We start from the raw sequence: 27,429 nt of genomic DNA, 5'->3' as shown, positions 1-27,429 counted from the left end.
TGTTCGTCAAAAAATATTGGTTAAAGGCGATTGAAATTTGTATGAAAACTTATTTGTATGAGAATTTATTACAATTATTAAAGTGGTTCAATTATTGTAATAAATCAAACTAATAGAAGTGATGTAGTCACGTAGTACCACTGTATATATCTTGTATGTAAATAAAGTGTTTATTTATAGAAGTCAAAGGTTTAAGTAGATACAATAAGTAAAATGCACTTGCTTGTGAAAATTATATATTATTATTAACAGGTCATCGTAGATGGTAAGTAACAAATATTGCTTAAAACTAAATCTAGCAGAATTAAAAGTCAATTATAAAATCACAGTAAAATATTTATTAATAGTTATTTATTTTCGCGGCAAGCACTAACCAAGTCTTAATAGCGGCAAACTTACCATAGTTAGTTAGGTACTTTATAGCTCAAATACTTTAGAACTGACCCAGCACTATGTAGAAGACTTGTAGATTTAATATGACTGTAGAACGAGTTGTCGTTCTATATTTTAATTTAAAAGTAAACTTTACATTATTTGTAAATTTTCATACACAACTAGTGTATTCACATACTGTGCGATAAGATTTTGATGTGCATTGACAAAGTATGTATCAGGAACCGTACTAACATTACGAACTTTCGCTACTCTCATTTATCTCCCAGAATTTTAAAAATGTTAAAAACCAACGAGATTAAAAAAATAATTACATGCAGCTCATCTCCTATATAACCTTTTCGCCTCCACGTCAATGAAGTAATAAAATGCCATCAATGCCAAGCCACAAATTGCACGTACAAAACCCGTATATAACATATCAAGTCGTGGCGTGTGGGGTACGAAATGTACTGACTTTATATCAAGTCAATGGCGGCGAAAAGGTTAATCCCTTTATAGAATACCTCATAAACTTTTTCTCAGTGGTCAGTGGTCACATCTCAGTCATTCAATCACTGTTATTTAAGTATACGTGCACCATTTTACATTTTTACTGTTACTATAATATTCGTCATGAAACTTAAGTACATTAAAATTGTGGTTAGATTTCTTGCTTCTATTGTGTGGTAATGTAGTATAGATTCGTAGTTAAGTACATTTTTACAATGGCCTAAGGCCTAAAAAGTTGAGCTCGAATTGTCTACCATTTTTGTGTAAATGACATGAGAAACGTTTTTTGGTTAATCTTGTTGAAGAAGTTCAAAATCCATAGTTTTTTTTTTTCGAAAAAATGACACATTATAACTCTTTTGACTACAAAAGAAAAAAATCTTCGCAAGTCTTAATCTATACTTAATTTTTTCAGCACACTGAACAAACTTTCTCAAAAAAATAAATACAAACAAAAAAACACTGCTACTGTAGACTTCAATTAATCTACCTAAACAACATACAATACTTAAGAGTATTTATTATAAATTACAGTATACGTTGCTTGCTTAATTTACATACAAAATAGTGTCTATTTTCATAGGAATACTTGAGTATAAGTACATTAATCTTATCAAATATGCATTCTCGAATTTGGCTACACTGAACAACGCAGCGTGTCCTTCAAGGATGAAGCTAAATATGGATTATATGTCTTATAAGGCGGTAATTATTTGAAATCAACGCAAACGTACAAAGATTTTGGTTTTAGAGCGTGTTGATTTACGAAACTGTTACCTTAAATATTTTCCAAATGTATGAATCCATAAAGATTGCTTCATTAATGAATAGTAAAAATATCAGGTCGAGTCACTCACATAACCTACTGGAAGCGAACTTGCCTCGTGAACATCTCCGCGCACACGTCCTCCGCCCGCGGCGAGCCCTCCGACTCCGGCTCGCTGCGCGACTCAGAATCAGAATCAAACTCCGAGGTGAGCGCCGGGGACTTTCTACCACTTAACCCTCGTTTTAATCCTATTTCGGTCGTCAGGATCTCCTTGATGACGTCATCGGCGTCCATCTGGTTTTGTCTACGATTTTTCTCTCGCAACTGTCGCGCCCGTTTCTTGATGTCGGCGAGGAAGCCGGTCGCCCCGTTGAGGGTCTCCAGCGACGTGTCCTGCGGCGACGCCTGCGCCAGGTCGGCGAGCGACCGCGCCAAATTCGGGGTGGAGCCTTTATAGGATTCGGAGCCCGTGTCGAGAGATTCCAGCGAGGCCCCGACGCTTCGGAAGGCGGCGAGCCCGTTGACGACCGACACCTGGTAGCCGTCGTCGCGGGTCGTGCGGACGACGACGCCGTCGGGCGTCGTGCCGAGCAGCGCCGGCTGCGGCAGCTTCAGGTTGAACGTCTCCGGCGCGCACAACTCGGAGCCGCTCGAGGCCACCGACGTCGCGTCGCACGTGCAGGCGGGCGCGCGGTACGCCTCCTCGCCGACGTGGACGATCGTCACTTTATCCTCGCCGATCGCGTACAGGAAGGGCTTCACGTACGCGAACTCGTGGACGGCCGCGGTCCACTTGGGGTCTTCGGAGCGCGTGCGGCGGCCGGCGTGGTCGACGAACACGCCGCACTCGGCGTAGCACAGCAGCAGCTCGAGGGGGTCGGCGGCGACGAGCAACACGGCCTTGGGGGCGGAGCGGCTGCGCGCGGCGGCGGCGACGGTGGGGTCGGCGGCGGCGAAGGGCTCCAGCGCGCCCTGGGGCAGGCCGGCCCGCAGCGGGCGCTCGGCGGCCACGTACAGCGCGGCGGCGGTGAGCAGCAGCGCGGCGGGCGCGCGCTCGAGCCCGAAGGCGCGCGACACCGTGTAGGCGGCGGCGGCCGCGTCGTACCGCAGCAGCACCACGCGCCGCCCCAGCGCCACCGCGCACGACCCGTCCGCGCCCGGTCCCGTCATCGCCTGTACACAAAACATTATATTACTAAATTAACGTAGTTCACTTCCATTGCTCTATCACACTTTAATTTATTTATTTAATTATTTATTTCCCACATAGGTATACAAGATACACTTGTGCTCCTATAAAAAGGATATCGCTCGGTGTTTCACATCATTATGCTCACGTACAGTTATGAGATGCGGGTGCGCCGCGTCGGGCAGCGGCACTTGGTCGACGGCGACGGCGGGCTGCAGCTGCTCGGCGCGGCGCAGCGCGGAGGCCAGCGCGGCCGTGCCGGCGTGCAGCAGCGTGCCGCCGTGCGCCAGCAGCGTGCGCGCGCCGCTCACGCACAAGCACGTGCAGGCCACGCGCCGGGGGGGCGACTCCGATAAGCTCAGGCGCACTGGACTGCGCAAGGAGTGCAATCCGTCGTCGCATCCTGTCAAAAATTTGTATCATTAGATTTTTTCCTATTTGATAAACGTGCATCAAAACGTACTATTAGTATCTCCATATTATAATATCGCAATAATTTTATTTTATTTTATTTAGGAAACAAACAGACACATACAGATAAGTTTAAACTTGCAGATATACAATAAGACCTATAGTTCCATTAATTATAACATACTGATATTGATAACAAGTAGAAACAAAATAATAGAATAATATCATTTAATTTCATCCAACCCCATAAGTGTACGAATATATAAGATTTATAAATATACCACACCCACAGCAACAGCATCATCCGCGACGACGGCAGCCGCGAGCGGTCCGACAGGGCCAGTACGGAGCGGACGCCGCTCGTAGTCGGCAGTGGGCGCGGGTCGGACCGTACAAGTAGAGTGCATAAGAGATGTATGTGTAACGCACCTATCGCGACGGCATCCTCAGCCAGAACGGCAGCCGCGAGCGGTTTGCCGGCGCCGGCGTGCAGCAGGCGCGGCGTGTAGCCTGTAACCGGCGCGGGCGCGGGTGCGGCGTGCAGCACGCCGAGCCAGTGCGCGCGCGTGGCGCGGTCGCCGCACACCGCCGCCGCCGTGCCGCCCCGAGCGTCCGGATTTGAGATCGTGATCTGGAAATAGTAAAACATATATATATATATATATATATATTTATTTATTGTTCATGTTAGTGTCCAATTCCACACGCGCGCGTCGCCATGTACTAATGTCACTCGGTGACTTGTAATATACATAATGCGCCTCACCGTGAAGGCCCTGCCGGCCTCGTTGAAGGGCAGGCCGGCCGCGTGGTCCCCGGCCCGGCGCGCGTGCAGCTCCTCGCTGCCGGCGCGCAGCACGAGCGCGCCGTCGCACAGGCGCGCCGCCATGTACTAATGTCACTCGGTGACTTGTAATATACATAATGCGCCTCACCGTGAAGGCCCTGCCGGCCTCGTTGAAGGGCAGGCCGGCCGCGTGGTCCCCGGCCCGGCGCGCGTGCAGCTCCTCGCTGCCGGCGCGCAGCACGAGCGCGCCGTCGCACAGGCGCGCCGCCATGTACTAATGTCACTCGGTGACTTGTAATATACATAATGCGCCTCACCGTGAAGGCCCTGCCGGCCTCGTTGAAGGGCAGGCCGGCCGCGTGGTCCCCGGCCCGGCGCGCGTGCAGCTCCTCGCTGCCGGCGCGCAGCACGAGCGCGCCGTCGCACAGGCGCGCCGCCATGTACTAATGTCACTCGGTGACTTGTAATATACATAATGCGCCTCACCGTGAAGGCCCTGCCGGCCTCGTTGAAGGGCAGGCCGGCCGCGTGGTCCCCGGCCCGGCGCGCGTGCAGCTCCTCGCTGCCGGCGCGCAGCACGAGCGCGCCGTCGCACAGGCGCGCCGCCATGTACTAATGTCACTCGGTGACTTGTAATATACATAATGCGCCTCACCGTGAAGGCCCTGCCGGCCTCGTTGAAGGGCAGGCCGGCCGCGTGGTCCCCGGCCCGGCGCGCGTGCAGCTCCTCGCTGCCGGCGCGCAGCACGAGCGCGCCGTCGCACAGGCGCGCCGCCATGTACTAATGTCACTCGGTGACTTGTAATATACATAATGCGCCTCACCGTGAAGGCCCTGCCGGCCTCGTTGAAGGGCAGGCCGGCCGCGTGGTCCCCGGCCCGGCGCGCGTGCAGCTCCTCGCTGCCGGCGCGCAGCACGAGCGCGCCGTCGCACAGGCGCGCCGCCATGTACTAATGTCACTCGGTGACTTGTAATATACATAATGCGCCTCACCGTGAAGGCCCTGCCGGCCTCGTTGAAGGGCAGGCCGGCCGCGTGGTCCCCGGCCCGGCGCGCGTGCAGCTCCTCGCTGCCGGCGCGCAGCACGAGCGCGCCGTCGCACAGGCGCGCCGCCATGTACTAATGTCACTCGGTGACTTGTAATATACATAATGCGCCTCACCGTGAAGGCCCTGCCGGCCTCGTTGAAGGGCAGGCCGGCCGCGTGGTCCCCGGCCCGGCGCGCGTGCAGCTCCTCGCTGCCGGCGCGCAGCACGAGCGCGCCGTCGCACAGGCGCGCCGCCATGTACTAATGTCACTCGGTGACTTGTAATATACATAATGCGCCCGCCTCACCGTGAAGGCCCTGCCGGCCTCGTTGAAGGGCAGGCCGGCCGCGTGGTCCCCGGCCCGGCGCGCGTGCAGCTCCTCGCTGCCGGCGCGCAGCACGAGCGCGCCGTCGCACAGGCGCGCCGCCATGTACTAATGTCACTCGGTGACTTGTAATATACATAATGCGCCTCACCGTGAAGGCCCTGCCGGCCTCGTTGAAGGGCAGGCCGGCCGCGTGGTCCCCGGCCCGGCGCGCGTGCAGCTCCTCGCTGCCGGCGCGCAGCACGAGCGCGCCGTCGCACAGGCGCGCCGCCATGTACTAATGTCACTCGGTGACTTGTAATATACATAATGCGCCTCACCGTGAAGGCCCTGCCGGCCTCGTTGAAGGGCAGGCCGGCCGCGTGGTCCCCGGCCCGGCGCGCGTGCAGCTCCTCGCTGCCGGCGCGCAGCACGAGCGCGCCGTCGCACAGGCGCGCCGCCATGTACTAATGTCACTCGGTGACTTGTAATATACATAATGCGCCTCACCGTGAAGGCCCTGCCGGCCTCGTTGAAGGGCAGGCCGGCCGCGTGGTCCCCGGCCCGGCGCGCGTGCAGCTCCTCGCTGCCGGCGCGCAGCACGAGCGCGCCGTCGCACAGGCGCGCCGCCATGTACTAATGTCACTCGGTGACTTGTAATATACATAATGCGCCCGCCTCACCGTGAAGGCCCTGCCGGCCTCGTTGAAGGGCAGGCCGGCCGCGTGGTCCCCGGCCCGGCGCGCGTGCAGCTCCTCGCTGCCGGCGCGCAGCACGAGCGCGCCGTCGCACAGGCGCGCCGCCATGTACTAATGTCACTCGGTGACTTGTAATATACATAATGCGCCTCACCGTGAAGGCCCTGCCGGCCTCGTTGAAGGGCAGGCCGGCCGCGTGGTCCCCGGCCCGGCGCGCGTGCAGCTCCTCGCTGCCGGCGCGCAGCACGAGCGCGCCGTCGCACAGGCGCGCCGCCATGTACTAATGTCACTCGGTGACTTGTAATATACATAATGCGCCTCACCGTGAAGGCCCTGCCGGCCTCGTTGAAGGGCAGGCCGGCCGCGTGGTCCCCGGCCCGGCGCGCGTGCAGCTCCTCGCTGCCGGCGCGCAGCACGAGCGCGCCGTCGCACAGGCGCGCCGCCATGTACTAATGTCACTCGGTGACTTGTAATATACATAATGCGCCTCACCGTGAAGGCCCTGCCGGCCTCGTTGAAGGGCAGGCCGGCCGCGTGGTCCCCGGCCCGGCGCGCGTGCAGCTCCTCGCTGCCGGCGCGCAGCACGAGCGCGCCGTCGCACAGGCGCGCCGCCATGTACTAATGTCACTCGGTGACTTGTAATATACATAATGCGCCCGCCTCACCGTGAAGGCCCTGCCGGCCTCGTTGAAGGGCAGGCCGGCCGCGTGGTCCCCGGCCCGGCGCGCGTGCAGCTCCTCGCTGCCGGCGCGCAGCACGAGCGCGCCGTCGCACAGGCGCGCCGCCATGTACTAATGTCACTCGGTGACTTGTAATATACATAATGCGCCTCACCGTGAAGGCCCTGCCGGCCTCGTTGAAGGGCAGGCCGGCCGCGTGGTCCCCGGCCCGGCGCGCGTGCAGCTCCTCGCTGCCGGCGCGCAGCACGAGCGCGCCGTCGCACAGGCGCGCCGCCATGCGCTCGCGGCTGCCGTCTCGCCTATACACAAATTACGGTGAAGTGAGAGTTGTCTATTTTTCACTACCCTTATTAATTTCGTTGACAACATTACACTTTTTTTTACTGCAGCACTCAATCAATCAATCAATCAATGTTTTTATTTGTTAAACGCAAAGGTGTTACAATAATTACTTAGAATCACTATGTCTTACCAGCATTAGGTATACAAATTTGTATAATGTGCTGCATAATGCTCTTATTTGTAGATTAAACGACTGCCAGTGAAATGGAAATCAACTTCATAAGAAACGTAACGAGCGGACGCGGGGCCTCGGCGCCCCTGTGTGTAGGATCCTAAAAGCAGTGTTCTTAGGAATATTACGCAACTGTTTTTTTTTATTCTGACTTCTAGGTTACTTGCTATCTTAGAAAAATATTGTGTGCTACGGTACATAATTAGGGTTTAAAATTCTCGAATTTTAAGAATTCATATTGTTAATAATCTTATTATGTACCTGTTGCACAAACTACTATTATATTATCAAGGAAAAAACATCGAGACTGGCAGGTGCAGATATTATTCAAATGTGTTTTTTTTTTTTCAACAACTGACCAAAGCATGTATCTAAGTAAAAGCTTCAGTCTCGACATTGTTTAATGAAGGCAAAGTTAATTATATAACTAAGTTTCATAAAACAAATATCAAGGCTCCTTCAGATATAAAAAATAAATAAAAAAATTGTGAAATAAAAGTTTTTTTTAAGGTGACTTACATACCATACTATTTGTAAGAATGACTCCTGTGAAGAATTTATCCGTGCGTCCGTCCGTGCATCAAGCGTATCGATACTTTTTACGGTCCTAAAAGCAAACGAGTAAATCTTACAGTCTAATGTCAAACTGTTACTGTATACAAAATGAATAGTTTTTACAATTACATCACAAACTCTGGTCCAATCAAAGTACTAAACTGCAGCGGAAGAAATTTAATTCTAATTCTTCTCATAAATAATCAATAATTATTAAATAATTACCCATTCGGAGTTTTTTTCTCACGTCTCGGTGTCGGAGGGCAACTGAAATATAATTATTTGTTATAATTTTGGCCTTAATGATTAATTTGATATGTATCAAAGTAGGGTTAGGTTGGTAGTGATACATACTTGCTTTCGTCGAGAGATTTAGTAGCGGCCAGTTTAGCGCGCAATCGGTCCACTTCTTCTCGTAACTCTCTGGAAAAAATATAGAAAATATACGTATTTTTATTCAACATAAATTCTCATTAACTAGGAAACAAAATCCGAATTGGTGACTTTTACGTTCGTTTATTTCATTATTATGACTCTTTATACAAATGCCGTCCCGGGAGAATTCCTTTAATAAACATAAGAGTTACATAGACTTATAGTTGTGTACATTGAATGTAGATAAAGAAAGTATAAATTTTACGGAATCAAAATCCTTGATATTGTACGTCGGAGAGGTTTTGACCGCTATACTCGTCGTTAATGTATATAATGTGTGTGTTGTGTGTGTGTGTGTGTGTGTGTGTGTGTGTGTGTGTGTGTGTACCTGTTGGCGCGGCGCAGCGGCGGCGAGGCGTTGGTGCGACGGCCCGAGCGGCCGAACAGCTTGTTGCCCAGGGAACACTTCTTTCGTCCCGCCTCTTCCACTTTGGCCTGACACAATTACTTCATAATATAAACGTGAAACACAGTAAATGAGCATCGCTTAGTGTAGCAGGTGTATGGACAGGACGTGAGGTGGGATCAAAAAGTGGGTAGACTAGATGTCGATACTTCAACTTTTACCGTCCCGATATCGCGTGCCGCGATTACAAACAAAATACATGAATAATATAAAACGCCTGTGGAAGTTAGATGTTTCTGATAATTAAAAGTGCTACGAGATAAGGAATCAATGGGAAAGGCGTCCTAATTTACGAAAATACGACGATCGTATTCATGTATATGTATATAGGTACTCTTCAATTTCGATGAATTTTCCGGTTACTCACGTGTATTTGGTCACTTGCGCGACATATTTCAGAGAACCTGGGTCTCTATTATTAATTCCACTCAGCCGCGTACTATGTGTGTTGGCTCTCCGAAAAATGTCGCGCGAGTGACTAAAAATACACCGTAGAGTTAGTTTAGTCTTTAGTATGTCTCACGGCAGTATTAATACGAAGATGAAGTTTCGCCGAAGCGAATAAGTTGAAGAGTGGAAGAATAAGTGTACCTGCAGGAAGTCGATGAGCTTGGCCTGCTGGCGCAGCGTGGCGTCGGCCTTGGTCTCGCGCGTGCGCCACCACGCCGTCGCCGCCTCCGCCGCCTCGCGGGCGCTCTCCAACTGCTCCTGTACTCACATACAAATACAAACTGGCGTGTGATGCTAATGTCACTAAATTACTATATTCCACAACTTAACCTTCTACCCGCCGCGGCTGTTGTTTAATTAATACGTGATAAATAATTAACCTCTCTGATAGCGCATGAAAGTCCATTTTAGACCGTATTCGGGGACGACGGTATCGGCCAAAATATTTTCAACACATTTCTAACCAAAATGTGTTTACGGTTCCGCGAGCTCGTTGTAAAATAGTGGCAAAATGTGTGGTTAATATAGCTCGGACTCCAAAACTAAATTACATAGTGGAGAGATATGCGCGGGGCTATCTCAGGTTTAGGCCGGTTTCTGTAGAAAAGTGAAAGATCCGGTCCGTTTACCTGTGCCTCGTCGAGCTGCGCCCGCAGCTGCAGCGCCAGCTCGTGGTGGTCGTGCGCCCTGGTGCGCAGCGCGGCGCACTCCTCCTGCAGGTCGCGCACGCGGCGCGCGGCGCTGCCCAGCGCGGCCTGCGCGCCCGCCCGCTCGCTCTCCAGCGCGGCGCAGCGCGCTTCCAGCGACGCCACGCAACACTCTGCGCGCTCGATTCGCTCCTGGAACGTGTATATTATATTATTGTAGATTCAGCCGATCTGTTAAAGCTCCTCCGGAGGGGTCGCAGGGGCTCAGAAAGCCTGCCTTCAATATAGAGTTGTACGTGACGTACCTGCAGCAGCTGCACCTGCGCGGTGGCTTGCTTGTGCTGGTCGCGGGTGCGCTCGAGGTCCTGCGTGGCTGCCGCGACCTCTGCGGAGCGCGACGCGCACGCGCTCAGAGCGCTGCCTAGCTTCTCCTGCGCCGCGGACAGCTCCGCGCGTAGACGTTGCACTTCGCACTGTCAACACACACTTTTACAAACTGAACCAAAAAAAAAACGATAGACGGATTTCGTACCAAAATATACCAGGAATATCCAGGGATATATTATAAGGTATCTTTTGTTTCACATATTATGTTTATCAAACATTCATCGAATAGAAATAATGAAAATTAGAATAGTTTCTGAAGTTATCAGAACCCTCTAGCGACCCAACATACTCATACAAGAAAAATAGGCATTCTGATTAAAATCAAAAATATTACACAATAGAATTGATTTTACAATGTTCCAAAATCGAACGAAACAAAACAAATGCAAGTCGGTTCCAATTAAATATGATTTCAATTTCACTAAAGGGAAATAGTGTTAGGACCGTGGGACGCTATGGGACGCTAGAGATTATAGTGAATTCGTAATCTGCAATAAAACAATGTTATTATTAGAACATCCGTTACATAATTTTTGACGGGATAACTGATAAATACTAAATACATATATGTGACTTAAATTATTGTTATATTTAAGTCACATGTATGTATTTACCAAAGATTAAATATGAGTAATAAAATACGTACCTCGTGATCTTTGCTCTTCCCTTCGTTCAAATCTGATAACTTTTCCAAATCTATCAGTTGTTCTTCCAACAGGCTACACGCTTCTTGTAACGCTTTATTATTCTGAAAATAAACATTTTTTTTAGTCACATTGGCGGAAATCGCAGCGTTAGACGCATGCGGTCAACAGAATGCATTCGCCGCGTTTGCGTCCCGAAAACATGTCATTGTTTTTAACGGCAAACGCGTGCGTCAAACGCCGCGGCAAGCGCATTGTAATTTTTCCTACGTTAAAACAATATAGGCAACTTAGTTTTATGCGTACAACGCTGCGCCTTTTATACAATTTAGGGTCTCCACATACGTATTTACGCGGAAACGGAAAAGCTGACAGGAAAGAGAAAGTCTTCGCTATAAATATGAAAAAGACGTCCCTCGACTCCGCCGACACCTTACGAAGCGACGACGTCTTTTTCGCTCTTACCGCCGCGATTCCGCGTCGACAGGTGTGGGGAGACGCTTACGCTTGACATTAAAACAGATGTTGTTTTGTGAAAATCAATTGTTACGTTAGTCCTCGTATAGATATGAATTACCACGTCATAGTGAAAGTTGAGGTTGGCGAGCACGGCCTCGACGGCGGGACAGCGGCCGGCCAGCAGGTCGGTGGCGAGCGCCACGCGCAGGCGCCGCGCCCGAGCGCTGCGCGACGGCTGCCACGCCCCCCGCGCCCGCGCCCGCGCCCGCGCCGAGGGCTTCGGCCCTATCGGCGGCTTCTCAGCCTGCGCCTGCTTGTCTATGCCTACTGACTTCGTAGACGTATTCATTTAGGTGGAGTTCATTTTTGGACGTGAACGACAGTTTAGCACGGTTTCTGTGTAGTTTTTAAAAGGTACAATCTAACATCGCAATTCGAACTTCCTATTCCCTGTTTTCCGATATTTAATTTAGTACACCCTCCTCAAAAAAGTACTGACTTCTTCAATGTATTCGTTTAGTACGAGTTCATTTTGTACGGGAACGAAAGTTTGTTTTTGCTATTTAGTTCAAAATGTAAACACGAGTACTATCGCAGTACCAAAATTCCTATTCTATTTCCTATTTTGCGAAATTCCATTTACGAAGTCACTTTCCGCAAAAAAAGTACACATTCAGTTTAGACACTGGGTATCATGTCAGTATTTAGCCTCAAAATATTTTAAGTGGAGTTCCGATACTTTGAAGAGGTAATTAAAATGTTTAACCACTGTTCACTACGGCGCGAGCACGACTAAGCTTTGAATAGTTGTCAGATATATTTTTGTTTGTCAGCACAATAGCAATGTAGAGCAATTGTTACACATTATAATAAACAATAAAGACCCGTCTAACAATACAGTTGTTTATTTATGTTTAGCGAAGATTGAATGTACGACCGTATAAGTACTGAAGTATGATTCAATAAACTCGTTAATGTAGGTATTAGAAGATCATTTATGAGAAAAAACAAGCCGTGAAGTCGTCGCTGTACTGGAGCTCGCTCTTTAGTTTACAGATGTCGTTGTGAGTTCTGCAAGTTATCTTTGTACCCTGCACTCACCTGCGCCAGCTCGATACTGTGCGCGCGCTGCTGAATGTTCTCGTCGCTACTCCTGTTATTCAGTATACACGGTGGCTAAAAAATAAGTGCATTCCCGTTGCCAGGGAAGTTTTGGGATTATACTGAGCAGATTATATTTACTATGGGACCAACGACCAACCACGAAATCGCGAAAAAAAAACCGGCCAAGTGCGAGTCGGACTCGCGCATGAAGGGTTCCGTAGTATTACGCAAAAAACGGCGAAAAAATCATGTTTTTTGTATGGGAGCCCCACTTAAATATTTATTTTATTCTTTTTTTAGTATTTGTTGTTATAGCGGCAACAGAAATACATCATCTGTGAAAATTTTAACTGTCTAGCTATCACGGTTCATGAGATACAGCCTGGTGACAGACGGACAGACAGATAGACAGACAGCGGAGTCTTACTAATAGGGTCCCGTTTTTACCCTTTGGGTACGGAACCCTAATTACCCTCCCATGGAAAATGGACCAGCCAAAACGTATGAAACAGGCAATTTTTTTTTCGCGATTTCGGGGTTGGTCTCATAGTAAAAGTTGCTCAGTATAATCCCAAAACTTCCATGGCAACGGGAATGCACTTATTTTTTGGCCACCGTGTATAAGTGATCACTTCTCATTCTATGAAAGTTGGTGCGTTATCTGAATAATGCAGGTCGTCGTCTGTCTCACCTGCGACAGTTCGTCCTTGCGCCGTTCTCGTCCCGTAGTTGCGCGCGCTCGCGGCTGCTCATCTCCTCTTGTTCCTCGACGTGGAGCCAGCGCTTCTCGCTGTACTGGAGGTCGCTCTTAAACCTACAGATAACGTTGCGAGTTCTGGACAAAGAGGGTCAAGAACTACGGCGGTCTTACCTGCGCTAACTCGGTGTTGTGTGCGCGTAGTTCGACGTTCTCGTCGCGTAGTTGCGCGCGCTCGCGGCTGCTCATCTCCTCTTGTTCTTCGGCATGGAGTCGGCGCTTCTCGCTGTATTGAAGCTCGCTCTTCAGCTTACGAATGTCGTTGCGAGATCTATAAAATTTTAACTCAAATAATGATAAAAGAAAAAAGAAAGCAATAAACGACGCGGTATTAGTGTAATTTGCTTTATCATGTGCTAACTCCGTTCATCGTACCTACGCCTGCTGAACAAAATGGCAGCGCTTTAATTAAGAAGCAATTGGATTGCCAAACTTTAACGCTTTAGTAACCACATTCAGCTATCAATATTGCAATATTTTGCGCCACTGTGTGCACCTTCCAATTTTTTATCCATTTTTTAATGAATAAAAATGATACATACCGATCAACTTCGGCTTGAGCCGTCTCATGCCGTTTCTGCAACGCAGCTAACTGCTGCTTAGCCCTCTCGGCCTCCTTGGTCGCCTGCTCATGCTGAGGCTTCAGTGCATCGAGTTCAGTCCGGACTTCTGTGGCTTTCCTCTCGGCGGTCCGTTTGGCCTCCAGGACGGCGGTTAAGCGCTCCTCCGCACGTTTCAGGTCGCGAGCGGTTGATTTGGATTCTAATGACAGCTCGTTTAACTCGCGCTCCTGAGAAACCATTTGAAATATGTAGGATTCATGGTGTTTTTCTCAAAAATGGACGGCAAAGTCGACGTTGCCGGTTAAAAAGTAGGTCGCGAAGTGCATAGTTTATGGTCAGTCAAAAAATTAAAAAGTTAAAAACATTGCAGTCTCGATTTCGGGACTGCAATGTTGCATACAAATTCCATTATTTGTCGAGTTTCAAACTTTTTAAAAGTTGAAGTGGCCATATCAAATGAAGGCATAGGTCCATTAAACAGCCAAACAGATGATCAGTACTTATTATTATAATGTTGGTACCGCGACTATTTAGGTGTCTCAAATAGGTTGGCGTATTTTCAGCAGAAAAATACACTTCCATTTTTAATTAAAAAAATAAAACGGCGGCAAAGCAAATCTTTTTACTTTTTTCTGTGAAAATATGTACATAACAATGTTGCTTCTGTAAAATATTTCTATTATATTTGCATTTATTGCGCCATTTTTGAGAAAAGCACTATATATGACTCGGCTGGAAGGCTACTTGCTGGCTTCGGATTCAATTAAACGGACTCCCAAGGTCGTCCGTTTAAAACAAATCCTCAGCCAGCAAGTAGCTACTTCCGAGCCTCGACAATAATGTACTATTTTTAGAACTATATAAAAAAATGCGTCTCTGGATAATCTGAACAACAAGAAATAGTTAAAACTATATAAGATGTAAAATTAGAGGGTTTTCTAGAAATATTTCAGACGGGGTTACCTTGCGCCATCTGGCTAAGTTAGCAGATCTAGCTTCTTGGCGTAAAGCGGCTATTTCTTCCGCACGCGTCTGAAATAAATAAATGTTTAGTAAAATGTATTATTTTGCTATCCTGCAAACAGTAACTTTCAATCCAACTTTCCATACATGTTATCCTAATTGAGATACTCTAAGAGGTAGAAATATACTCAAACATACTGACCGACACTGCGTTAAGCCCATGTGAGTATCACTATGCATGTTTATTGTGTTGCAAGTCGCCTCACCTCGCGCTCTTGTTATTGTACGTGTCGCTAGTGACCACTGGTACAAGTATGTACTAACCTGAAGTTGAGCCTCGGCGCGTTCCAACTGTTCCTTCAGCACGTGCACCTGCGCCGTTTGCTGCGCGTCGGCCAAGCTCTCCGTGTCGCTCTGCGACTTGTGCGGCGAGCCGTGCGGCGTGTTGCGCGCCTCGCAGTTGACGCACGCGCGGTTCTCTAGCGCTGTCACCTCGCGCTCTAGCTGCCGGACGAGTTGCTCGAGGGTGTTCACCTGTTAACGTACAATATCATGAATGGTCAATAGGCGGATCTATACAGACCGAGCCACCTCGCGAACAAATTGTCACGCGAAGCAGCTACGTCTGTGTTGACGTCTCGCCCGAGACATCGTCCTAGCTTGTGCTTTTACTTGGAGCGAAGCATGTCTACATGACTGGGCTGCTTCGCGCGGCAATCTCCTCTCCTCGTCCACCTTATAAAACAAATGACTTTTAGCTGAAGGAACCTTCTCGCGGTGCCTCGCGTCGTCCTGCAGGGCGGCCGCGGCGCGCGCCTCGGCCGCGTCGAGGCGCTCGTTGAAGCGTGCCTCCGTGCGTGAGCACTGCTCTTCCAATGCTGCCTCGCGACTGGCCGCTTCCTGTATACTGCGCTGGAGCTCCTACATACAACAAATCAAATATTACAATATCAGTGGTTATAAGTCAATGAGCTTATGTATTAGTAGCATTGTATTCTTGCCGAGTGCCTCCTTAAAACGGCGGTTCAAATCCGGCCTTATCCTCGGTCACTTTTTCTTTAGTATGTGACATTTCATATCTACCTGCACTTGAGCGGCCAGCGTGGAAGCTCGGACGCGCTCCTGCGTGAGTTGTATCTGAGCTTCCTTTAGCTGCTCCGTTGATGCTGTCGCGACCCGCTGCTTCTCTCCCAGGGATTCCTACAAGTACCAACACGGTTATGGAATTGGTTGAGGATATTTGGGCAAATTTGAGATGCTATATTAAAATGTCTCATCTAATTACTGACCTGCACGGAAGTAAATTGTAGTCGAACGTCCTCCAGCTCCTTTCTCAACTCTCTCGCGTCGGCCTCGGCCTCGGCGAGGCGCTTCTCGGCCTGCTCGCGGGCGCGGGCCTCGCGCGCCGCGGAGGCCTCGGCGGCGGCGGCGCGCGCGCCCGCCTCGCGGGTTTCGGCCTCGCCACCGCTGAGGGTCTGGCGGCGGAGCGCGCGCTCTTTTGCTATTGTGTCCTGTCGAATAGGTAGTAAGGTTAGGTTTCGCTAGTAAGCGATGACCTAATATATAATCGACAAGTATTTTTTACGGATTACTATATATTTAATTTAATGTAAAATGTAGTAGGTAGCAACTTCAAACTACATTTATTTTTCAAGGCGAAAACACTACAAGCTTGTATATGATATTTCTTGCTACTAACACTTACAATACTTATCTATGCCATTTCTACAAAACTACCTACTTTTTACTTCGTTTAGTGCTTCGGTACTATGTAATGACTGTAAAAAGTTGAACAAAACCAATTTAAGTACATAGCAGCGACTCACTCCGTACACATACTTTACTCATCAAATAAGATCTAATAACTACCGACTAACTAAAGTAACTAAACTACTTCAAGGCTACTTGTAACTCACGATCGCCCGCACGTTGAGCTCTGTCAGCGTTCTGTGCCTTAAATCTTGAACTTTTTCGAGTATATCCTGACCAGAACAAAAATAAACAAAAATTCCTTTGGCCACAGAAAAAAAAATCTTATTGCGTTGTTTGTAAACATATTAATTGCGTAGACTAAAATGACATTGCTAGTTTTTTTGGTGATGTGCTACAACCGGTACTAACCGAAAATAAACTATTGGAAGGTACTTATATTTGTTGATGAAGTGTCTGTAACAAAATAAATGGATAATCCGTGACGTGCTAAAAGGGGACACTAGGAGAGGTATTAAAAAGCCAAATAGTGTAGGTAAAAATGTGAGGTGAGGGCTTCTTAAGGGGTGAGTTCTGGAATAAAAAGTATCCTATGTCCTTCCCCAGGACTCAAACTACCCCTATACCAAATTTCAACTAAATCGGTTCAGCTGTTTAAGCGTGAAGATGTAACAGACAGACAGACAGACACACTTTCGCATTTAGAATATTAAGTACTAGCTTTTGCCCGCGACTTCGTCTGCGTGGAATTAGTAATTTGGGTACCTTAATTCTTACACAAATCTGCTTTTTAATCCATCCTTTTTTCACCCCCAAATTGGTCCACACTATACATTTCCACCCCATTTTTTACACCCTTAAGGGATGATTTCGGGGATAAAAGTTATTCTATATCCTTTCCCACAGCTCAAACTATCTTCATACCAAGTTTCATCTAAATCGGTTTAGCGGTTATTGATTCCCCATACAAATTTCCTCCCCCCTTTTCACCCCCTTGAGGGGTGGGTTCTGGGATAAAAAGTATCCTATGTCCTTCCCCGGGACTCAAACTATCTGTATAATAAATTTCAACTAAATCGGTTCAATGGTTTAAGCGTGAAGAGGTAACACACAGACAGACAGACTTTCGCATTTATAATATTAGTATGGATGGATTTCCTATCATTTAGCGAGTAGATTTCATTTATTGTTTATTTTGAATCTAAAATTAATTTAATATTTATCGGTTATTCACAAACCGAAATCAAATATCAGCACTGTTTGTTTTAAGCTGGTATCATTATTTCTACGTTTGACATTTGTGGTTGTCATTTTAGTCTACGCAATTAAAAAATAGATTTTAGATTAAATTCTTTTAGTTTAATAATATTATTTACAGTGCATATGGTGCGTATGCGGAGAATTTAAAGGGCATTACAATACACGTGCGAAAAGGTTATTCGCAATTTTCTACTTTTCGCACTTGTATCGTACTATTAGGCCCACTTGCACCAACTCTAACCCGGGGATAAGCGGTTAAACCGTTAACCAAGTGTCAAATTGTACTGGTAACCATGGTAACTCCAGGCCACGGTTAACTCGTTCGAATCCTGGCCCGTACCTATATAACGGTACGGGCCAGAAACCGGACGAATTCCAGTAAGGTCTACCTGTGGGTTGGAAGGTCAAGATCAAGCCACAAACCTTATAATGCTTATGCTGCGCCCTCGCAGTGTCCGCAGCGGCGACAGCCCTAGCGCACTCCGTCTGCATCTCGCTCACTCTCGCCTCCAGCCGCGCCATGTCCTCCCTCAGTCCGTCCCGCTCGCTCGCCAGATCCTCGTTCTGCGCCTGGGCCACGCGCAGCTCGGCGTTGTTTCGGTCGGAGGCGGCGGAGGCGAGCTTCTGGTTAGTGCGCTCTAGGGCCATGCGCTCTTCTTTCTCGATCTCGATTTGGCGTTCTAAACGTCTGTAAAAAATGTGGAGGTATGGTCGAAGACGTTACAAACATATTTCCTATAGGGTTTATTTATCAAGAGAAGTAACTTTTTTTTTAAATAGGAACGTACAGCTTTTATAAATGTGTGTATTCGAGGTACAGACCTAAGCTACGGTAACCGCTTACCGTTAGAAAGCTTATATGCTTGCTTGACATACATTATTTTTTTGTGGTTCCTGTAAAAACCGGGGGTTGCATTAGCTTCGCGACGGATGCGCCTTGCATGTGAATCTGGACGCTCCGCTGCATTTTCGTGTCGTGTCAGTGCCGTAAAAATAATTTAGCACTCTTAAGGCTGGCGTCCACTAGACTCGCTGAGGCGAATCGAATCGCAATAATTCGCCTCCTATATTTTCTATACAACTGCATCCAGAGCCGCGGCGCGCCGATTCGAATCTACCGCGCGCATTGCTCGTCAGGCGAATTTCTGCGGCTACGCGTTTCGACTCGACTCAGCGCGCCTCAGTGGACGCGGGGTAGCGGATGAGTGGTTTCGTTTTTGAGTTTAGGTAGAATTTCCTCGTCCGAACTATCCATCACCGACAAACTGTACAAGCACGACCTCAGCACAGGCGCCCGTGACTTCGACTCGCTTCGATTCGTCTGTGATGAACGCACACGGAAAAAATGCGACTCGATTCAACGTGGCTCGATACTAACTAGTTACTTAGTGCAGACTGAGCGTTTTTGGCGTCGGCGGCGTGGCGGACTCTTTTCGCGGCGGCGGCGGCGCCGGCCGCTCTGTAGCCAGTGGTATGGACAATAACTAACTTGTTCTGCAGACTGAGCGCGGTGATCTCTGCCTGCAGGCGCGCCCTGGTGCGCTCGTGCTCGGCGTCGGCGGCGCGCCGGACTTTCTCCGCGGCGGCGCCGGCCGCGGCTTCCGCCGCCGCTAGCTTGCTCTGTAGCGACGCAATTTCGCGACCACGTGACGCTAGGAGCTTCTCAGACGACCTGGATAGTGGATACATTGAGTAAAGTTGTCATTATGTCTTCGTTATATTGACATACAGTGTGTTACACTTCAATTTACCAAAGCTGTCGTAAATGTATCGAAAGAATGGCAGATAAGGCCAAGTTAAAATCAGACGAAGCTGAACGTGTATAGCAACGGGTGCTGAATGCAAATTTCAAGTACTCACTTAAAAGTAGCGAGATCTATAGCAGTGCAATCGTGGGACGCGCTGAAGCCCGAAGACGTAGAGTTATCTTCGGTTTCGTCGTGCGCTACATAGGAGTAACCTATCAAAAATTACGCAAAATCAAAATTAGATAAAAATCTTTCAGAACGGTCCAATACAGTCGGGCGGGTCGACTACATATAATCGTTGGTTAAGAGTGTAAACCTGCTAAATCTATAATCATAATCATTTATTTGCACATAAAAAGGGTTTTACATGGATATTATAAAAGTTACATTGGTCTAGCCTTTTTAGCTGTTTTTGGCAGCATGCAAATGGGTCCTTAAATTAACTTAATTAATTACTAACTACATTAACTTAAATTAAACTAGAATAGGATGCACAATAAGTTAACTTTACTTTATTTTTTTTAATAAAATATTTTGTACCTTTATTTATATACAATAACCTATTTGTTATTTACTTATATAACTATTGTATAATTGATAGCTGTTGGCTCTCCGAAAAAAAAAAAAATAAGGTAAAAAAATTATGAATAACAAATGGATTTAGCAAGAATTGTCAATTTCAACACACGTTAGACAACACTTAGCTTTTATAAGGGAGAGGGAATATATTTCTCACCTGATTTTGTACTTTATTTTAAAGTGATAGGGTTCAACTTTGCATAACCCCTTATGCCTTATAAAGGGTTAAGGTACTAAATAGTGCGGTAGCATTCCCCGGCGCGCGCACCCACAGCACCCACTCTAGATGGCACGATCGAGGATGCTACTGATGTACTGATAGTATCGGTAGGAGCGGTGTAGTTACCGACGAAGGGCAGCTGTCCCGCGAAGGGCGGGCGCGCGCGGAAGGGCGCCGCGGAGACCGGTGGCGCCTCGCGCGGCGGCGGGCTGAAGCACGAGGCGTCCTCCGGCCCGCGCACGCGCGGCACCCAAGGCGGCGCCTGACAGCGACAATACACAACTCAAACGAGAACTGATATGGAAATGTTTATACGAACAAAAAATTTTGGCACAAAAAACGTAACATATCAGGGAGCGCGCATGTACACTGATTTACCACCAAATATTAGGAATGCACCGACTTTCAACATTTTCAAAAACAAACTAAAAACATTTATTTTAGATAATATTTCAGCCATCTAAATCCGGCCCTGACAAACGGCAACACGTTATCGCCTTAAGCCGGGAACAAAAGAATCTATGCCTACCCGCCACATGTTTTAGAATCGCACACTTGGGAATATAAAAACACCACAAGAAGTTATTATCTGTTAATTAGCTTATGTCAGTTTTTATTGTTTTGCTCATTTTGTTATTACTGTCCCTCTAAAAAACATAATATGTATTTTGCATTACTGTTAACGCTCAGTAGCCAACATAATTTTTGCATGTATTACTATCTCATTAAGTGAAATGTAATATTTCTTTTGAGACAAATAAAAATATCTTTAACCCGAAATGTCGAAGGAGGGCTTGGCGAGATGACAGGGAAGAGAGTATGGAGCTTTTGCATTTTGGAAGTAGCGCAAAAGAAGATGCGAGAACACTAAATGTCGTTGTTGTGCCGTAAATGTTTCTTATGTATTTGGTGTTTACAAGAGTTCGTCAAGCGGTCAAATGTCATATGTATGAGCTCAATACGTTAAAAATTATCTAAATATGCAACACGTCTAAGTTACCTTTTCGTGCTACCCACCTAGGCAAATTGTGACCCCACGTAAGAAAATCGTTGTCGAGTGTTGCTAAGGAAAAGACTCTTACCACAAGGATTTTCGTACATTCACCCGCCTGTTGCCATCTCTATTGCACGCGCATAATTATATTACTGTCAGTCTCGCCCAGTGACATTAACAGCCGGCAGCGAGACAGCAATATAATTATTAGTGTACGAAAATCCTTGTTTCAGTATTCAGTTCTTTATTTGACTCAATATTTATTAGATTTATGCAATAATAAAATTTCACATAATATATTGTGGGAAGCGTCTTTTCGTTACACGACTAAACAGAGGAATTCGATTTCACTAGTATTTTAACCAACCTGATCTCGTATGGAGTGCACGGAGAGATGCGCCAGCGACGGATGCTGCAGCGTGTCGAGGTAGTTGAACCGCCGCGAGGGCGCCACGCGCAGCAGGCCCGCCACCAGCGCGCGCCACGCCGAGGACGGCCCGTCGGGAGGAGCTTCGAAAGGTGGCTCCGAGTCCGGGGACCGCTCGTACCTAACACGCTTTATTATTATAAGGCCAGGATTACACTCGTAAGTTTTACTTACGTAAGCAGGGACAAAGCTATTTGCTAGAATGAGATAACGATATTCATATCTCATTCTGTAGTATAGCTGTGTCCCTACTTACGTAAGTAAAACTTACGAGTGTAATCCTAGCCTAAGACAAGGCCTCTGATAGACCACTTAAAGGTTTGAATAAAAAAAATCAGTCGACTTTGGGAAAAAAAAAAAAAAACATTTTCGCCGCTGGCAGTGCATAAAGTCATACAGCAGACCATTATGATTTTTTTGTAATTTATAAAACCAAAAAGATATGTGAAAAAAAAAACTTACTTTTGTATATTGTTCAATATGGTCGCAATGGAGTCGTCATCCCCAGTGGAGAAAGGTCTCCGGAGGGTCACCAGCTCGAAGGCCACGACGCCCAGCGACCAGTAGTCGCATGCAGACTGCACACACAAACATTATACAATGTAAAACAATTCCGCAACGCACAGTATAAGCAGTCAAAGGTCCTTGAAATTTGAAAAACATATTTTTCAGATGTTGTAGAGCTACACTAACAAGCATTTTTTTTTAAATTCTGATGGTATAGAGCTACACTAACAACCTTTTTTTTATTCATCTTCTAAGGAAGTTAAGTGAAAATGGGGTTGAAAGTTAAATATAGTCAATGTGTGAAACTTTGGACTTGCAATAATTGCAAGGAATTATTCGTTCGGGGTCCAGAAACTAAATTTTTCTATTTAGTAATACAAGTCCATCAACATTTGGTATACTACAAATATGTTCAAAGCATAATAAAAGAAAATTAGTTTAGAGTAATATAAATGTTGCCTACTTGTTTCGTGGATTTTTGAAATTTTATGAAATAAAATTCTAAATGCATCTTTCTAATACCACACCAGTTAGTGAAACACACCAGCGCCACGAAGCGGATTTTCTACACAAAACCTTTGTTAGTTACAACATTTTACTACTTTTTAAAATCTACTGACTACTCAAAACAAGTGCAAACTAGAATCTACAGTCATGCCTTGACATTCCCATTCCATAACTACAAAACTACAAGAGATAGAAAATACGCCGCGTGCTGGCGTGTTAGGTTCTACTGCGGATGGTTAGATCTCTTTTGAAATATCCTGACCTACTTGAATTCTACATAATCACTACTTACTATGATTTGATTCTCAGGTGATTTTAATTATGATACAGCTGTACTACTAATATGTGCCCCATTGTACTTTAAATAACACAAATTCTTGTTTTACAGGTAGACATTTAATTTGTACAAGTAAGACAATTTCGTAATTAGAACTATTCTCTTTTTACTGCATCGAGTTTTTACAATTAATAATACATATATTGAAGGATTTTAGCTTGTTTACTTTGTAAATGGTACTTGGACCAGTATGTGATAAAAATGCATTAAAACTGGCATTATATGAGGTAGAGCCGATTTTAAAACACTGACTCTATTTTATAAATATTTCGGAATCATGATGGATGAATAGGATAATCAAAAGAGTGTAACGTAAGTACTACCACTTTTATAAATTACATCGATTTATGCTACAGTTGACAACTATACAAAGGTTTACTAGAAGAGATTTCTTCTTAGTGATATGACCATTAGTTTAACAACTCTTTCTTGAAATTAAAGTTTTTTTATATGCGGATTTTCCTTTTGAAGCATAATAAAATTACTTGTGTACCAATATTGTCTTCGGTTACCGCGATAGTTACTCATGAAATAAAACTATGAAAACGGATTATATCGCGTATATTGAATTTATAATACATCCCGACGTTTCGAAACGTCGGGATGTATTATAAATTCAATATACGCGATATAATCCGTTTTCATAGTTTTATTACTTGTGTACCAATTAAACCACTGTTAGCCGGGTAAGGCGTTCGGTTTTGATCCCCAGATTAGACCAATTAGATTATTGGATATGTACCAGTTCCACATCTCTGAAGGAAAACATTGCCACACAAGACTCTTGCCTACACTCGCGTCGCGAGGAAATACCAAGGTGTGCGCGAAGTCCTCAATCGAAATTCGGCTAGCACGAAGACCGTACCAAATTCTCGTAAGGCACTTTAAGAGCCTTCGCCTGGCACCAGGACGTATAGGACTTATAATGTCCTGATAATATTGAGGAGCTGACAAGCGAAAAGTTAAGGGGTCTTTTCAGTCTATTTTTTTTGTCGATGTAACTCATATCAGCGGGAGCATAGGGCGGGGATAGGGTCAAGCGCACGCCACCCACAAGCGCAGTATGCTCAATCCCGCGACAGCACTCGGCACACACGGCGTGGCGACGCGCGCAGTCCGCCGCGGCCAGCAGCTCCGGCGCCACGTAGTCGGGCGTGCCCACGGCCGCGCTCGCCGACCCGTCCGCCAGACGAGTGCACGACCCGAAGTCGCCCAGCTTCACGTGCCCGCAGCTGAGGAGGATAGACCAGTTGCTCGGTTATCTTCCTTGTTACGCTGTTAAGATTAACAAGTCTAGCGAGAGCGCTAAATGTGAAGTTAAGAGGAGCAAACATGTTTGCTGGGTGTATAACAACTCAGAATTAAAGTTTTACATAAGTTTTAAAACCGATCAATCAAAATTAGATTTCCTTAAAATTTTCTATGCTAATAAATAAGTATAATCACAAACCTGGAACCAAATAAAGAAAATCACAGACGTAGTATCTTTTAAACCCTTTTGCGGGCAAAGTATCGACCGCATACGCGCCGGTAGAACTTCGACTTTAGCATTCCGATTTAAGATTAAAATTAGATTGCACTTTCGGGACATGCGACTTGTTTTCAAATGAATCATCAAATTGGGTTAATTAGAATATATTTGGTTTTTTCGGGAAAACCTTGTAGATTGGTACGATCTAGAAAAGGGTTAAGGCGGCGTCCCGCTCCGACATCGGTTTGTGGCGTCGGAAGAACTCGGCCCCCCTACATATTTATATCCGGAACCCTCACCGGTCTATCAAAATGTTGTGCGGCTTCACGTCTCTATGAACGAAGCCGAGCTGATGAAGTGCCTTCAGCGCGTGCGCCACCTCGGCCACGTAGAAGGCGGCGTCGCGCTCCGACAGCGGGTTGTGGCGGCGGGAGAGGAGCCCCGCCAGGTCGCCGCCCGAGCATAGCTCCATTACTAGGTAGAGAGTCGTGTTATCCTGAAGTAAACACAATAAAAGATTAATTTTAAAAATTCTACATTTATATATTTCAGGAGCCCGTTTCTCAAAAGCTAAAACATGTAATACAAGTGGAAGTTCCTTTCTAACAAAAGCTGTCAAAAAGTGACATCCCCTTGTATTACAAGTTACAAGGTTTTGAGAAATGGGCCCCTGATCTTCTTCGATGGTATCTTATGTACTGTAGAATCCACTTCCATGAAATTTGGTAGGAACATAAAGGAATGGTCTGGAGGTTGAGGACTCAAACTTGGACTTGAAGGTTCTAAATGAGAATATTATTCACCGTTCGATCGCAGAGCAACTCCATTTCATCAAATAAAACTGCTTTCATAAGTAGTATTTTCTTCTACAGATCATTTCTCAACCGATTCTCGGGAAACTGTGAGCAGTCAATTATCATAAGGATTTTTTGGCAATTTCCATGTGGGTTCACGAGGCCTACAGCTCACAAAGGCTCCGGTTTATGTCTGCTGAAGAATGATGTATAAAAATACTAATTGACTAGTATTGTATACCTGAAAGGCGTATTGTAACTTGGGCGCCCACGGCCCTGCAGCGCTGGCGAGCACGTCGCGCTCGTCCGCAGCGCCCACGACGCGCTTTCGCGCCTCTTCTTTGCGCACGCATTTCAGCGCATACACGTCATGCGTCTCTTTCTCTCGCACCATCTGCATGGAGAGGAAACGTAACAAAGTTTACTGTCTGCTTCTTAAAGCCTAAATTCCTTGAACAAACATGATGCATGAATAAAATTATAAATAATTAGCTGTCTGGTAAAACAGGACGGAATAGAACGAAATACTTACAGTAGAACCTGCTTAATATGATGATGTTTAATATAATTTCTCACATAATGCTCGATTTTACACTGGTAAACCTGGTACCTGTTACTCCTGGTAACATGTTTCGATCCATTTTTACATGGTCAATACGCTTGTCTGCTTAAAACGTGACTTTGCTATGGGACCACGCCAAATTCATTCTTCTGAATCTTTTCTATTTGGCAATATGTACTATTAAAATCAGGTATGGTAAGATTTATACAAATTAAATTATAAGAAATAGAACTTATTCCTGTCAAGTAAATTATCTTTTTCAACAAGTTATCTGTCAGGGTAGAGTTGCCCTTTGCACACCTGAATGAGATTCTAGGGACCACCATTCTAGGGAGTATTTTCTGTTTATAAAGATATTAACAACAGGTAGATAAAACTTACATGCACATCTCCAAATTGGCCCCTGCCAATGGTGTGTAGAATTTCAAAGTCTGATATGCAGACACGGATCCTGCGCAGCTCGGCCAATGTGCTGCGGTCTGAAAGATATTTACATTAAGGAATAAATGTTATATTCACTTTGTCTGCGTAATTAACTCTTTTGAGTAGGAATCTAGTTGCTGTTGGAGATGGAGCTATTATAGGAGATTAAATATTTTTTATACTATTGTAAGTTGGTACAAATAAAACATGAATGGTTATGTTTTCCCTTTGATAGCCGTGTGATGTTATAAGAAAAAGTGAAATTAAGCATCAGGAAATAAATATCAGAACCTAATGGTACAAGTGGCACTTAGGGTTCTAAATTCTACAACATATAAGTGTCTGGGTCGCAGAAGGGTAAAAGCACCAAACAACTTTACAATGTAACAGGAGAAGGACTAAGTTACAGGTTAAGACTTAAAAAATATATGATTCAAGCCTTATAGGGCTTTGGGGTTCTAAATGACTCAAAACTTTAAACTGGTCCTAGATGTGTGTGGTATATGAAGCAGAGAATACTTCCAGTACTAAAACAAGCAAGAACTAGAAATTCCCAGTTCCATGATGTGTGAAAATCAGTACCGGGAACACACCATGTGCAGATATGGCTATTCATGCATAAGATAGATTCTCTTAGAAAATGATTAATTAATAATGAAAGAGGCATGTAGCTATAGACGTTTCATAAGCCGAGACAAGCCTTTCATATGTAAATAAATTCCCAAAATTACCAAATTATCTTGGCATTATCTTGTCATACATAATAACATATAACCGATAGAAGTCCTAAATAGGCGGACATTACCATTTAAGGTAACGGAGAACGCAACTATGGAATGCAACTAGCAGCTGCTGCAAGGCAGGTGGCGCATAAAATAACAGTGACATGTCTTACATTTATCCACGAAGGCGCGAACCAAATCATCACATTTCTTGACCGGATCATCGTTACACTCATCGTAAAGCACTGTGAGAGCATCAAGCAATGCTTCGCGGTCTATCGTCTTTTTACTAAATTTACTTGATCCCGCAGACACTTTGCCTAAAATTTGTCGGTTTAACCGTGAAATCCGTACAGCGATAGCCTCCTTCGATGGCTCCATGTTGTCTTTCTAACTATAAACTAGTAACGAAGTCCTTAAATCATTGTTTTGAATATTTCAATGTTTGTTTTTGGGAGTTTGAAATGCCATTGTAGGCAATCGAGACAGCCCGGTAAAATTGCCGTTAACTTTTTGAATCTCGAATCGAAATA

The 27,429-nt window shown here is 45.9% G+C and overlaps 2 protein-coding genes across 2 annotated transcripts in view; both read right to left on the bottom strand.

Moving 5' to 3' along the window:
* Positions 1 to 12,195, bottom strand: part of LOC134750274 (protein NipSnap) — a 111,889-nt gene extending 99,694 nt beyond the window's left edge. The window contains exon 1 of the mRNA XM_063685435.1: positions 12,190 to 12,195. The gene's annotated coding sequence lies outside the window, so the exon portion shown is untranslated. The remainder of the gene's footprint in view (positions 1 to 12,189) is intronic.
* LOC134750342 (citron rho-interacting kinase-like) lies at positions 220 to 27,429 on the bottom strand. The gene is made up of 48 exons (XM_063685504.1): positions 27,070 to 27,429; positions 26,133 to 26,230; positions 25,431 to 25,583; positions 24,695 to 24,891; positions 23,979 to 24,156; positions 22,036 to 22,151; positions 21,514 to 21,694; positions 20,279 to 20,414; positions 19,466 to 19,565; positions 19,095 to 19,277; positions 18,029 to 18,293; positions 16,552 to 16,617; positions 15,925 to 16,146; positions 15,719 to 15,835; positions 15,404 to 15,556; positions 14,960 to 15,169; positions 14,636 to 14,704; positions 13,652 to 13,899; positions 13,224 to 13,380; positions 10,792 to 10,893; positions 10,064 to 10,231; positions 9,741 to 9,950; positions 9,253 to 9,369; positions 8,584 to 8,690; positions 8,175 to 8,243; positions 8,046 to 8,087; positions 7,789 to 7,872; positions 6,906 to 7,050; positions 6,737 to 6,862; positions 6,564 to 6,689; positions 6,395 to 6,520; positions 6,226 to 6,351; positions 6,057 to 6,182; positions 5,884 to 6,009; positions 5,715 to 5,840; positions 5,546 to 5,671; positions 5,377 to 5,502; positions 5,204 to 5,329; positions 5,035 to 5,160; positions 4,866 to 4,991; positions 4,697 to 4,822; positions 4,528 to 4,653; positions 4,359 to 4,484; positions 4,190 to 4,315; positions 4,021 to 4,146; positions 3,684 to 3,885; positions 2,996 to 3,246; positions 220 to 2,827 (listed from the first exon to the last, which is right to left on the bottom strand). The coding sequence occupies exons 1-48, from the start codon at positions 27,275 to 27,277 to the stop codon at positions 1,748 to 1,750; spliced, it is 7,776 nt and encodes a 2,591-aa protein (XP_063541574.1). The 5' UTR covers positions 27,278 to 27,429; the 3' UTR covers positions 220 to 1,747.

The sequence above is a fragment of the Cydia strobilella genome, chromosome 19 (genome assembly GCF_947568885.1).
Source record: "Cydia strobilella chromosome 19, ilCydStro3.1, whole genome shotgun sequence".
In the NCBI taxonomy this organism is placed as follows: domain Eukaryota; kingdom Metazoa; phylum Arthropoda; class Insecta; order Lepidoptera; family Tortricidae; genus Cydia; species Cydia strobilella.
The sequence above is the reverse complement of the archived record's forward strand: the minus strand, read 5'-3'. Positions and strand labels throughout refer to the sequence as shown.

Bases quoted from the DNA above. Each gene is read 5' to 3' on its own strand.
- LOC134750342 (XM_063685504.1), bottom strand. From the start codon at position 27,277: ATGGAGCCATCGAAGGAGGCTATCGCTGTACGGATTTCACGGTTAAAC. The intron at 8,691-9,252 runs GTACACTTATTC...TAATTGTGTCAG, and splicing joins AGCTCATCGACTTCCTGCAG to GCCAAAGTGGAAGAGGCGGG. The intron at 3,886-4,020 runs GTGAGGCGCATT...TACTATTTCCAG, and splicing joins AGGCCGGCAGGGCCTTCACG to ATCACGATCTCAAATCCGGA.